General features: G+C 41.4%; 1 protein-coding gene across 3 annotated transcripts in view; it reads right to left on the bottom strand.

The window, feature by feature from the left end:
- The window catches only part of kalrnb (kalirin RhoGEF kinase b), an 88,720-nt gene that overhangs the window by 15,566 nt on the left and 58,969 nt on the right, over positions 1-14,185 (bottom strand). The window contains exons 1-2 of one of the 3 annotated variants that reach the window (XM_053637231.1): positions 12,856-13,258; positions 3,923-4,169 (exon numbers count right to left, since the gene is read on the bottom strand). In XM_053637231.1, coding sequence (XP_053493206.1) covers positions 3,923-4,169; positions 12,856-12,921 — 313 coding nt within the window. In that variant the 5' untranslated portion in view covers positions 12,922-13,258. Of the gene's footprint in view, positions 1-12; positions 2,033-3,922; positions 4,170-12,855; positions 13,259-14,185 lie in introns of those variants that run through there. The other 2 variants (XM_053637230.1, XM_053637232.1) reach the window with 2 other exon arrangements.

Raw genomic sequence — 14,185 nt, 5'->3', positions numbered from 1 at the left:
TTACGTACGCACCTGTCCCCTCACAACAGCACACCTTTTTTATAATCCACCTGAAACACTCTCCAAAAGAACACGATCTCCACGATCTCCAACTTTGCATGACAGACAGAGGGACAGAGAGATGTAGTGACAGGTATAGAGAGAGAGAGAAAGACAGAGGGACAGACAGAGAGATGGAGACAGAGGGTCTGTCTGGCACTAAAGCTGAGTGTGAAAATTCAGTCTGTCCTACTCTACACCACACAGAGGAGGGACTGGGGCGGAGAGAGAGAGAGAGAGAGAGACAGAGAGAGAGAGAGAGAGAGAGAGAGAGAATAGTTGTATAGTTGTTTTGTTGTAGTCGTTTTGAATAATGAACTAATCACCAAGGAATAACATTATATCTGGTTACTGGAAATCACAAAAAGATTATTAAGCAATAAAGCAAGTGGTTCTGTGTGTGTGTGTGTGTGTGTGTGTGTGTGTGTGTGTGCGTGCATGTCCCCTGCTATACACATCCCAAGCATACCGCAGTGGCCCACTTTAAAAAAGAGCGTCTGTGTTTCAGCACCTTCAGCCTGTCTCCTTACCTACTTTAGCAATAGAGATGCACTCTTAAATTCACACACAAACACACACACATGGCTGTAAAAGGTTTAGACTGCATTTGTCACTTTCATACAGAAATAAAATCAGGAAAATAATGTCTATACCATTGGAGCAGTTTGGAAGTGATTTAATAAAGTGATCTAATATATTTCTATATGTGGACACCATAAATGGCTTAAATGTGAAATGTACTGTAAATATGAGTGTTTAAAGCTTGGTTTTGTGATCATATCTGAGATAACAGAATACGTGAAAAAATCCTACAAACTGAAATATTGCTGCTCAGCAGACACTTTCCTGACACTTTCCTGTTCAGCTTACCTCATTCCACAAGGTGGTTAGTTCTGGTGTTTTTCTACCAGGCCACGTTTCATCCCACTTACTTCCTTTTCCTATTCTTAGGAATAGTTTATATCCAACTTGAGGCCCAAACAGCAAACAGGTCTAAACAGACAGGCCGTCTATTCGAAAGAAAGGGCTTGTGAGGAGATGTTTAAAATGTGCGTCTTGCAAGTTGAGGAAAATAGGACTTGTGAGATAAGGGGAAATGAGAAGAGGACAATACTGTTGGTTGCGTAATACAGAACATAAACTCTAAACATAGCTGACCCCATTCCAACACTGACAGAAATCCGCAGCATATTCCTGATGACTCCTTATCAACATTAAAATAAAAAAAATTCCAAACACTAAAATAACTTGTCACCACTTTAACTGTCATGGTTACATTATCAGTTATAAAGTTTTAATCTTGTCACTTTATAACTTTTATTGAGGTTATTATAAAATTAGTCTTAGAAACATAAAGAAATTGTGATATATTTTCATGACAACTTCCAACTGCCTCCTGTTTTTACCCCTCAGAAGACTACATCATGTGAGTTAGCACTAATATAGTAACCACACGTCTCAAGCCTCAGTCAACACAAGAGGCTCTTCATTAGGCTCAAAAGCACAGCAGGAAACCTACAGTCATCATCATCATCATCATCAGCATCTCCCATGACTCTCCTGATCTGTTAATTAATAAGCTCATTCTAATTATTCTTTAACCAGAAAGCACAGTATGCAGGACGGCCCAGGAGTGCTGCCTTCTTTGGTTCCTTAAATAAATGTAAATTTCTGAGGTCATTTGTGAAGTTCAACCCAAAAACAGATGAGACCTAGTCCTTTCCAGACTACAGCTCATTCCTCATAGCCTATATATTGTACGAGCAATCATAATACCAACAATAACACAAACTATTTAAAGTATATCTTGAATAATGTTTGTTTGGGATCTTTTTTAGTTCCTGAACCCAGCTCATCTGTCCAGGTTCGAAACAAACCATTTGAAATATTTTACTAAAAGTGAAACTACTATTTTTTTTCCAGCTTTCCTACTGTTGAAACATCTTTATAAATTATAGCAAATCTCAGCTCAATCAGATTTATTTGATGTTAACATTAATGAATGATTACACCCCGACCTAGGCACAGAATCTTGTCATGAACATGCATTTCAATTTTTGTGCAAATATATAGAATTATAGGGATATATATAGGGATTTTTCTGACCACAGAGAGTCAGGACCTCGGTTTAACATCTCATCTGATAGACAGTGCTGTTTTTACAGTATAGTGTCCCCGTCACTATACTGGGGCATTAGGACCCACATAGACCACAGAGTGAGCACCCTCTGCTGGCTGCACTAATACCACTTCCAACCAGGCTTAACGCTGCTTAGCTTCAGTGGGACACCAGGCGGGAACTGCAGGGAAATATGGCTCTGGCAACATCTACTAATATTACAGATATGTTTACTGAATATAAATGGAACAGGCCTCTCAGATCATTAGGATCAGGTCAGTTAGAAATGGTGAGAGCTAAACAAGGTGAGACAGTGTTTAGCTATTATGCCACCCGTGGCTGGAACCAGGTTCCAGAAGAAGTAAGACGTGCTCAAATTCTAGCCACCTAGAAAAACCAGACTGAAAACACATCTATTTAGCCTCACATTTTCTGACTGAACACTATGCTGCACTCTACTGATTGAGCTATATCATTTCAGCTCTGTAACTTTTTGCAATTCTTTTTTTTTTATCTCCTGCTCATTTTAATGCATTTTTCTAATTTTTATTTCTTACTTTTATTTCTTGTTCTTGTATATTATTTAAATACCTAGTATTTTCTTCATCATTTTTATGTAAAGCACTTTGAATTACCATTGTGTATGAAATTTGCTATATAAATAAACTTGCCTTGCCTTACTATATCTACTATAACATATTAAGGTATGCTATACTACTCCGTACTGTACTGTCCTATACTATACTATGCCGTACTATACTACATCATACTAGATTATATTGAGCTATACTGTACTATACTGTACTGACATATACTAGGCTATACTATGCTATGCTATGCTATTGGAGCAGTATAGAATGAAAATAAGTGCACTCCTGAGTTATCCTAAGCACATAAAAATTTTCATCTGAATTTTGTGCCGAGAAAAAAATCATTGTTCTCCAATTTTCATGAAATTCATACCATGGTTTAGGGAGGTCCAGACAAACACAAGAGTGCATGTAGTGTCATGCTATCATGCTCCAGAGCTGAGACTGAGTGAATAAGTTTTGATGGAAGTATACCATACTCTACTACACTATACTATAACAATTCTATATAGTATACTATTATATTGAATGTATTTTATCTACCATGCCATACTATACAATACTAATTGAATTAACTATATCTATCTATTCTACTAAACCCTACTATACTATACTATCTACTATACTATACTAATCTATGCCATGCTATACTACACTATGCTATCCTAAGAAACAAAAAAGAAGAACAAGAATAAAAAGAAGTGAATCCTAAAAAAATATAAGGTTTCTAAACACCTAAAATGTTTGCCATTTGTAAATCTGAGATTAAAAAAGCAGGGGGTTTGATTCCCTGCCACATCAAATATATGGCCTGAGCCAATGGGACAAATTATATCTTACCTGAAATGAATTTAGAGGAGTGTCTGTCTGGAGTAATCCAATTGATAATGTGTGTCTTGTGTCTTGAATGTGTTTTGAATGTGTCTTGCCTGATTACATGTGATCAGAATTTCTGGTTAAGCCAATCCCCCAGTAGGTCATCCTTTAATGTATTTTGGGGACACATCAGGATGCATTCTACAAATCACATCTATTATCCCTGATTATTCGTGCAAGTGGTTTGAGTTATCGGATCACATTTTACACTAGTGCTGTCCACTTGTGATCAGATCACCTGAAACACACTCTATGGTTATGCCGTGTGTGAACGACTCTTCCGTTTCTTTCCCCCTACCTTTGCCGGAGGGGAGGAAGCAGTCCATGTCGACGCTGCTGCGTGAGTGTGAGACCGACAGGGTGCTGCTGGGCACGAGTCCCTCCTGAGGGGGTGAGCGCTCTGTGGTTCTCACCAAACACCAGCCAGGTCGATCGCTCGAGCGCTCCAACACCTCCACCGTCTGTCCTGAGTGCACACTCAGCTCACACGCCGAACACGCCACAAAGTCCTGCAGCACCACTGTGTGTTCACAACCACCCGAGAGCTATAGTAAGGACAGAGGAGAGAAAAATCACAAAGATTACAAAATCATTGAAGCACACAATTTGTATAACAGACATTATCATAGAAATCGAAATGAGGATTTTTGATCCTTAATCAGCAAGCCAAAGGCTAGGAACATTTTTCTGAGACAAATTAAGTGTCATATCGCATCAAACCAGTGACTACAATTCCCATCCTGCACTGCGGCCTACAAACATGGCCAGCATGGACCGCAATTCCCAGAAAACTCACCTTCATTCTAATCACTCACAGCTGCATCCAATTCACAGCACAATCACAACCACAGTTTAAAAGGTCCTTCTGTCTCTGTTGTTACCAAGCCTTGATACCGTGTTTGTTTATTCTGGTTTTGACCTTGTTCTTGTTTATGACCTTGTCGCTTTGCCTTGCCTAGGTTGGATTGTTTGCCTGTTCGATTGACCCTTGTCTGCTTATATACCTTGATTTCTGCCTGATCCTTTGGACTATTGTATTAAACTACCTAACCTGCTCTTGCTTCCGTCTCAGCCTCCATTACGTGACAGAATACTTTGCCTGCAACATGGAAGCTGCAGGAGAGCGAGGAGAGTGTCACGCCAGAGCACATGGGGATGTCTGGCCACCATTCAGGTCAGTCCAGTTTCCCCAGCGGACTGACATAGACCTCCCGGATCCGAATTATGGATTGTGTGATTATCCGAGGCAGTTCATGTTCCACTGCCAAATGTACTTTTCAAGCCTGGTGAACCCCAAGCCAGACAAAAGGCAGTGGCTCGGCTTCATTGTGTCCTGGCTTTATGGCCCAGCCTACCAATGGGCATAGCATCTGGCCAGTACAGGGTCCAGTGCCCTCGCCCAAATAACTCAGTTTGCGGAACTATTTTCAAAGGAGTTTGGGAATACAGGGCAGAACTGCAGGCTGGATGAACTCTTGAGAGGAGTCAGAGTAGTGGGCCAGAATGATCTGTTGTTCCACACTTACTATGAATGGATCGACAAGGTGGCCTCCACAGCTCAGCTTCAGCCCCCAGCCGACAGGGCAGTGGTGGGGTGACACAGACCTGCAAGACCAAAGGCTGCTGTAAAGAAGCCCAGCTACAGTGTCCCACCTGTAGTAAACTTGGGATACCCGGATCATATTTCTGCTCTCAGGAATGTTTCAAGGGCAGCTGGCATGCCCACAAATGGCTCCACAAGAGAGCAAGTGCAGAGCTCCAGCCTGAGACCCACGAGTTGGTCTCACCCGCAGAGCTCCAGCCGGAGGTCAATGTGGCGACCTCCTCCCTAGCGCTCCAACATGAGACACATGAGGGAGTGTCATCTCCGGAGTTCAAGCATGAGGTCAACATGGCGACTTCACCCACAGAGCTCCAGCTGGAGACCAATGTGGCGACCTCCTGTCCAAAGCCTCAGTTGGAGGCCAACATGGTGACCTCCTCCCCAGAACTCCAGCACGAGACACATGAGGTTGTCTCATCTCTAGAGCTCCAACCTGAGACCCACGAGGTGGTCTCACCTGCTGAGCTCCAGCTGGAGGTCAAAGTGGCGACCTCCTGTCCAAAGCCTCAGTTGGAGGCCAACATGGTGACCTCCTCCCCAGAACTCCAGCACGAGACACATGAGGTTGTCTCATCTCCAGAGCTCCAGCATAAAGTCAAGTTCCTGTCTGAGGTCAAAGAGACGGCCTCCCAAGACACGTTCCTGTCCGAGGTCGAAAAGACGGCCTCCCAAGAGTCGTCCCTGTCCGAGGTCGAAGAGACGGCCTCCCAAGACTCGTCCCTGTCCGAGGTCGAAGAGACGACCTCCCAAGACACGTCCCTGTCCGAGGTCGAAGAGACGGGCCTCCCAAGAAATGTCCCTGTCCGAGGTCGACGAGGCGACCTCCCACGCCACGTTCCTGACTGAGGTCAACGAGGCGACCTCCCACACCACGTTCCTGACCGAGGTCAACGAGGCGACCTCCCACGCCAAGTTCCAGTCGGAGGTCGAGGAGACGGCATCTCAGACCATGTTCACGCCCGAGTCTGCTGACGCGGACAACCGAGTTTAGCCGGCAGAGTCGGTGAAGAATGACACTCAGACTCTCTGCGTGACTGAGGGCACCGCTCAGCATCCCTATACAGCTGAGGACGTCGCTCCGCCTCCCTGCTCCACTGAGGACGTCGCTCCACACTCAAGAAAGGCAGACAAGACGGCCCACCAAGTCAAGCCCCCGTCTAAAGCTGACGACACAACTTCCCAAGCCTAGGTATCGCCTAATGACCCCGGCAAACCAGCCCCAGCCTCATGTCTGCTCCTTGGCTCCTTGAGGAACCTGCCACTTGTTGGACAATGCCTGCATTGGAACCTGAGGGGCTGTGTGAACATTTTGCCCAGAGGGCCAGGACCGCCAGGGGAGGGAGTGTATTTTTGCGCTTCGGGAGGGGGTTCTGTCTCATCACAGCAAACCAGTGACTACAATTTCCATCCTGCACTGCGGCGTACAAACATGGCCGCCATGGACCGCAATTCCCAGAAAACTCACCTTCATTCTAATCACGCACACCTGCATCCAATTTACAGCACAATCACAACCACAGTTTAAAAGGACCTTCTATGCATTCACTCTTTGCAACGTATATGCTCAGTTGCCTTAAGTCTCTGTCGTTACCAAGCCTTGATACCGTGTTTGTTTATTCTGGTTTTGACCTTGTTCTCATTTATGACCTTGTCTCTTTGCCTTGCCTAGTTTGGACTGTTTGCCTGTTCGATTGACCCTTGTCTGCCTATGTACCTTGATTTCTGCCTTATCCTTTGGACTATTCTATTAAACCACCTAACCTGCACTTGCTTCCTTCTCAGCCTCCATTACGTGACATTAAGGAAGAAACCTGTTTGAGGAACCAGACTATAATCCTTACAGTGGGATTATAAATCATTCAAGTATACAGGTGTTTAATAGTAAAGAGAATCAATACTAACTGAGTATAAGAGTATATTGTCAAGAAGCTTCCAGGGACTTATTTATAATCGCACTATCCGGTTTCACCCAGCTGAGGATGGGTTCCCTTTTGAGTCTGGTTCCTCTCAAGGTTTCTTCCTCATATTATCTCAGGGAGTTTTTCCTTGCCTCCGTCACCACCGGCTCACTCATTAGGGACAAATTCACACATTTAAAATCTATATCCTGAATTTATATATTTCTGTAAAGCTGATTTGGGACAATGTCCATTGTTAAAAGTGCTGTAGAAATAAAACTGAATTGAATTTCTGATAACAGCAGCAGTTCTTGGGCACAAATCTACAGTTTTGGGCAAGTCATATAAATAATTCAGACACATAATCTACAACACCATGATGAAATTTTGTGTGCTAAATTACCAATGGGATTAAGAGACAAAAAGTCAGGAGAAAAACTGAGGGAGCAGTTTAACCCAATGTTAAAGACTACACTGTTACCGTTACTACACTGTTACTAAATATCAATGTTCCCTAGTGTTCGAAAAGCCGCTCAGACATTATCAGGGCAATTCTGTGACAATTGATTGCACTATTTCTAGCTCCATCCACATGCCCCTGGTAAAAAGGGAGGTAGGCAAGAAAGATACTGGACACATACAAAGATACAGCCATTAATTATCCCATTAACATGTTTTATCCATTCTGTTTTTAAAGAACATTTTCCAACTATGGTTACATGATATTAGGATAATAAATTTCAACGAAATAAACAAACTGCTCCTTAGCCTAAGGAAAAAAGGAGAAAATTCCAGTAATCCACAACTGAAATACATTTGGAAGTTTAGATGTCGAAAGTCGATTTCAAATTTTTACATTTTGCCCATTCTAACAATGTGCTCACGTATTCATGTATCAGCCTCTAAAAATCAGAAGCAAATATGCCTCCAGGACTTTCTGTCTCTGTCTCAAGAGCTAACATTAGTCAAAGTAAAAGGACATAGAAAATATTTCTAAACAAGTAGACCAACAGAAGCTAATACAGAAGGAACTAAATTGAATTTCTTCAAAAAGCTGAAAATGATTTTAATAAACAGAGAAAGAAGACAGAGGCATTGAGTGCTTGAACGTTTCGCAGCCAGGGATACCTTTAATGTAAAATAATATTCTTTCAGTAATTATTTAATGTACATAATTTAAATGTGTACAATAATATTTTGATATCTATATTGAAGGGATAATAATAATATATATATATATATATATATATATATATATATATATATATATAAACAGACATTTTATTCAAATTGCTATTAGATTCAAGTTGACGTTATTTGACAATATTAAGCTACTTGTTTTTGTCACGTAAGGAAGGTTAGGACAGATGCAATTGCAGTTAAGAGTTTTAATAAAGATTATAATTGTTACGAAACAGGTCGGGAAGCAGAAGCAGATGCAGATCACCGTCTTTATTTTTACACAGCAGACAATACACAGGAAACACGATCTATACTGGACAAGATTAACGGGTTGAACATAGAACTGAAGTCAAGGCATGGAACGAGAATGGGACATGCAAACAGGACTGCTTAGCATGCGTAGCGTATTCACCGTTACATTCAGGTTCTAATACTCATTCACGGATAATATTGCGCGAAGTGCACAGCCACACGAGGGGTTTAAATAACAAACACAATCAAACTAAAACACAAACACCTGGAGTAAATCAAGACACACCCTCGAACATCAACTAATGCTTAAACAGGGGGAGAACCAAAACAAACAAAGGCGCATGTTCATATACAAGAGTCTCGTGCATGTCGACGCTGCAGTGCTATCTGCCGGCGGGAGCGTAACAATAATATTCAGAGGGCAAGGCAAAAGACATAAACAAAGACAGGTAGTGGTCAGGCGATTAGGCAAACAGGCTAGCACAGGTAAGGCATAAATCAACATCAAAGGCAAAGCAGAATCAAAACCAAAATAGACAAATCAATGGAACGGCTTGGTAATATACAGTGACTAGGGCAACTGAATGTAATACTTCACAATGGCTGTGTGTGTGAGAGTCTCTTAAGTAGTGTGGTGTGATAGAGAACAGGTGTGAGTGATTAGTCCTCAGAAGAAGGAGAAGTGTCTGTGTGTTCCAATGGGAGTTGTAGTTGTAGGGCCATGTTTGTAGTGGTGCATTCTGGGAAATGGCATTATGAAGGTAAACCTAAATGACAGTCAAACAGCAAAATACCTATAAGAACTCAATAATAAATATCCTAACTTTAATAATGGTGGGTTGTGATTTCAAAATCAGCGACATCAACCATGTGTTTATGCTTCACGGATTCCTGGACCGTGATTTGAGAACCATTGTTTTAAGATATTTACATAAATTAACTCAGCAAGTTAGAGAGAAAGCAGGAGGATGGGAGGATACAGAACATATCTGTGTGTGTATGTGTGTGTATGTGTGTGTGTGTGATATAGCTGTTCCCTGCTGTGACAGAAGCACATGACCCACCCGAGTCATTAACACTACTGCTGTCAGCAGAAGAAGAGCAGGGATTGTGTATTTACAGCCTGACTCACACACACATACACACATTATCTCAACTGGAGATCAGGTTTAGATGCATGTAGAGTACACACACACACTGTCGCCCTCTCTATCTCTTTCTGGGTGCATGAATCACTCAGTGAGTAAAGTGAACATGGAAGTGCTCAGTTTTTACAGCTGTGCGTACTTCACCCACTATAGCCAACTCTACCCCAACCTCTTTTTCCTGCCCATCCCTAAAGCTGACCTTTGACCCCTGCCCCAGGATGTTGGCGCTGTATTAAAGCATTCTGTATTAAAGAATTCTGGGAGTTGTAACTGATCTGACTGAAGCTCAGTGATCGGCTCCCCAACCTCTGTTTCACATCAGCATGTGTATGAGCTGAGCAGGCATCACCGGCCCAGACCGGAAACACACGGCTTACATTACGAAAAAAAAAATAAATTGCATATCAAAATATGACATGCACCGCAATATATAAAATTGCTAACAAAAGAAAATATATTTTAATCTAGAGGTTAATAATACTCCAAGACAGGCTTAAAATTTTTTTAGGAAAAATGAAAAAAGTGTTTCTAGACTAAAATATTAATAAATTAATCATTTACTATGTATTAGTAGTGTATTGGAATGTCACTATGTGTATCTGTGAAGTGGGTGTGGCCTAAAGTACAATTTTTAAAAAAATTAAACAACCATGTGCTTGGAAACACTGGGGAAAAACCCTCACAAGTAGAAATGTGTCAGCATGGAGTGTGAATTCTGGCTCTGATAGTTCCTCGACCTCAGCTTCATAACTTTTCAATTAGGAAAATTCATGCTTGCTTAGCTATTATTTTTGTTTCTACCTGCTTGCAATATTTTCTAACAAATGTAGGTGGTTCTATTTCTCAAAGTCTAAATAAATCTCAAATCTGGAACCCTGAACAGGCAGTTACTAAGGATGAATGAACGGACACCTCATTCGTCAAAGAAACTCATGTACCTTTTAACGAGTGTTTGTCCTGGGACAGGTTGCTCACAACCTTCAACTCGTGTGAAAGTATGTGACATCTCTAGTTTCAGCACGATACCCTGTGTGGGTAAGTGTTCTACAAAAAACAGGAATAATATGCCTCCTATTCTTATCTGTATTTGCATCTGTTTAGAACACATTATAAACAGTTTATTCTAAATAAAGTATTCATATTCGGTTACATTCTACGAGCACTGTCTTCTCTGGACAACAAAGCATTTTTGTGAGTTGCTCGACATAACAGCGTGTGTACAATACTGTAAATCCATATTTACTGTATTTTTCCATTCGAATCTGGGCTTTCTATATATGTAGTGTCTTTTTATTCTCTTGAAAGGTTTTGTGGGTGTGTTTGTGTGCCTACAAAAAAAACTAACTCTAATCTGAATTCTACGAGAATCCCTCAAGAACATGTCAGAGTAACAATAAAGAAAAAGTAGTGTGAGATGATGACAATGATGACAGGGAGGAAGAGGAGGAGGAGGAGGAAGAGGAGGAGAGGAACACCCTCCTCAAGGGAGCACGCCTTGCTTCCCATTCTGAGTCTCCACATCTGGCCAGGAATTCCCACCATATGGAACACGGTGTCCTCCACATGGAGCGAATTCTCAGAGGCATCAAAATGAAAGTAAAAAGAACAAATCTAATAAACCAGACATACTCATAATGCATTGTTTGATATTGTTAGTATAGCATAGGCTCATATTCTACCATGGGTTCCTATAAGCGCAACCCTCAGCACTGGTTTTTAGGGTAAACCTGTTAGTGTTTTTTCTTCCTCTGCTGCATCTTACGTAATGTTATGCTTGTATAAGGTGAGGTTATCAGAGTTTCAGACTTTAGGAATAAATCTAACTGGACAAACACTCTGAATAGAGCTAAGACAGCCACTCCCTCCTGAGCAAGAGAGAGAGAATACACTCCAAGAGTGAGCTCATGCTTAGTGCAACTCAAAACACACACTGAGCCACACTAACAGTCAAAGGTTTGCGCACCCCTGCTCATAGAAGGTCTTCATTTATTACTATAATTATAATGAAGACATATTCAATTATACTGGGATCAAGAAAAGTTCAGTAAACCAAAACTAGTGTATATATTTAATTCTTAACCATATTCCTAATTAAGCTTTGCACATTCTCAACACGTGCTTCCTCCGGGATGTGTAAAGCCAGCCAACTGCATCTTTTCAAACTGCTGCTAATGCTGTAGAGGAGAGTGCTTTTGGCCCTCCTCCGCATACACAAGCGCACAGATGACCACGATTGGCTAGTGTCAATGTGATTGACAGAGGAGAGAGTGTGCCCCCCACCCACAGAGCACGGTCATTTTTGCTCTCTAAACTCCTGGCCACGGATGTCTGTAGCATCATTGGCCCGATTGATCATCTTTTTGAGCAAAGATGGCTGACAAATTTTTTGGCCCACCTGTTCACACCTAGCATAGGCAATCTACCTACTAGAATGTTTTGGGAGGTCCAAGGAAGCCAGAGGAAACCCAGGTGGAGAGGAGAAAATGTGAAACTCGGCACAGACGGTAATTAGAGCTGAGGATCGAACGTGAAGCTGTGAGGCGGCAACGCTACCCGCTTCACCTCTGTGCTGGGCTCACCTTATTTCGACTTCATGTAATATAATGTGGACTGTAATTCTAAATAACAATAGTACAACGACAAACAATTTCTCACCTGTGATTACTAAACATCTTGAAGAGACAACCACAACGTAAAAGTGACACTATATAATATTTAAATGTAGGAATTGTTTCTGTAAAATTCAGTATTAATGAATGATAAAGTAGCAAGCGGTTGAGGGTGTGAGGTTACAATGTGTCATTACAGTGTTATGACTTTTCACACACATATACACACGCATAAACAGAGAGATGGAAATAAGTTCTCCTCCCTAAAAACACACAGAAGCCATACTGTTGTTTTGCCTAATCCTCCTTATACACTTCTCAATTCATTTCATACTCCACAACAGGTTAAAAAATATCCTGTATTTCTGCAATCTATCCTACAGACCCTCTTCTCCAAGAATTAACAAATGATGTAAAATAAAGGCATTTCTATCTGAGAAATCAGAAAAAAATAGCTTGAAATTAAAAAAAAAATGATATAAAGAAACTGTTTATAATAAAGCTGTATTATTAGTAAAACAAATGTCAGCGTTACTCACAGGTCTTGTACCCTTGGGCTGTGTGAAGCTTCTCCACTTTGGCATGACACTGCCAGAGTCTCTCATCCAAATACCCAGCCTAAAACCAAAAACCCGCAAAAATATCCCTGACTCTGATTGGCTGTCTGTCTAGACTAAAAAGTGTAGCCACGCCCCCTTACCCAAACTTCTCTGTGCATGGTAATGAGCTGCTGATGTGCTGGGTTAACTTTGCACAACTAAGACTGAGGTCTAAAGCTGAGTGTAGTCCTGCCTGAGCGAGAGAGAGAGAGAGAGAGAGAGATAGAAAAAGATGTTGCTTGATTACATGCAAAGAGCCTGAGGTCAAACAGCATATGTGGGTGTGTATGGTCTGATTGGGTAATAACAGTATGTGGATTCAGCCACACACTCTCTCGCTCTCTCTCTCTCTCTCACACACACACACACACACACAAGTTTTAATACTGTTCATATGACCATAACGGTTACACTGACTAAGACATATATACTTCCGAAAACCTTGAGGAGAGTGTAATTTGGTGGTACTCGTGGGCAGGGCTAACAATAGTATGCACAAACCTGATTGGTTTTGCACCCTGTGTCTCACAACATACATACAAATAAATTAATTATTCAGGTATTTTAATTCGTCAATGATCTCCTAACTACGTTTTTATTTTTTGTTTTGTTTTGTTTTGTTACGATAATGTTTTTTTTGTCCTGTCATTAAATTCTCAGGTTTTGTTGGCAGGTCCACAGACTATTTCTGCTTAATTTTATAGGAATTACTAAATAATTCGTAGTATTCATTCATAGTAGTTACTGAAAATATGCTTTAGGATGAAGCTGCCAGTTTAAGAGTTGAAATCCTTTCTGCATCAGTACTTTTGTTACAGCCAAAATCAACTGGCTAATGATACCAATGATAACAGTGTTAATTCATTTATTACAGTCGCATCAATGCGCACTGAACCGACGATGTGGTTGCTCTTACTGTCGTCACTGTGGATGTTCCGGCGTCTCGAGTTGGTATAAAATAAACTCGGCCTACCAACCTGAAATTATGTTGCTTCCTGTTTGGGCTGTTTCTTGTTTTTCACTGTGCAAACTGTGCTGCAAAGAAACTCACAGTGACACCACTGTCCAACAAAATGGCCAAATGTCTGGAAAAATATGTCAGTGTTTTTTTTTTTATTCCTAGCGCTGCAGTGTGGTGTCCAATGCAGCCGCCCACACATGCAGCAAAAACCCAAAGCCATAATGTCATCTGTGCTCAGGATACTTAGCGTTACTGTAAGGTGGGTGAAAAACAGGACAGACAGAAAGGACAAAAGACCGAAACAGACTC

The sequence above is a fragment of the Ictalurus furcatus genome, chromosome 12, assembly GCF_023375685.1.
Source record: "Ictalurus furcatus strain D&B chromosome 12, Billie_1.0, whole genome shotgun sequence".
Lineage (NCBI taxonomy): Eukaryota > Metazoa > Chordata > Actinopteri > Siluriformes > Ictaluridae > Ictalurus > Ictalurus furcatus.
The sequence above is the reverse complement of the archived record's forward strand: the minus strand, read 5'-3'. Positions and strand labels throughout refer to the sequence as shown.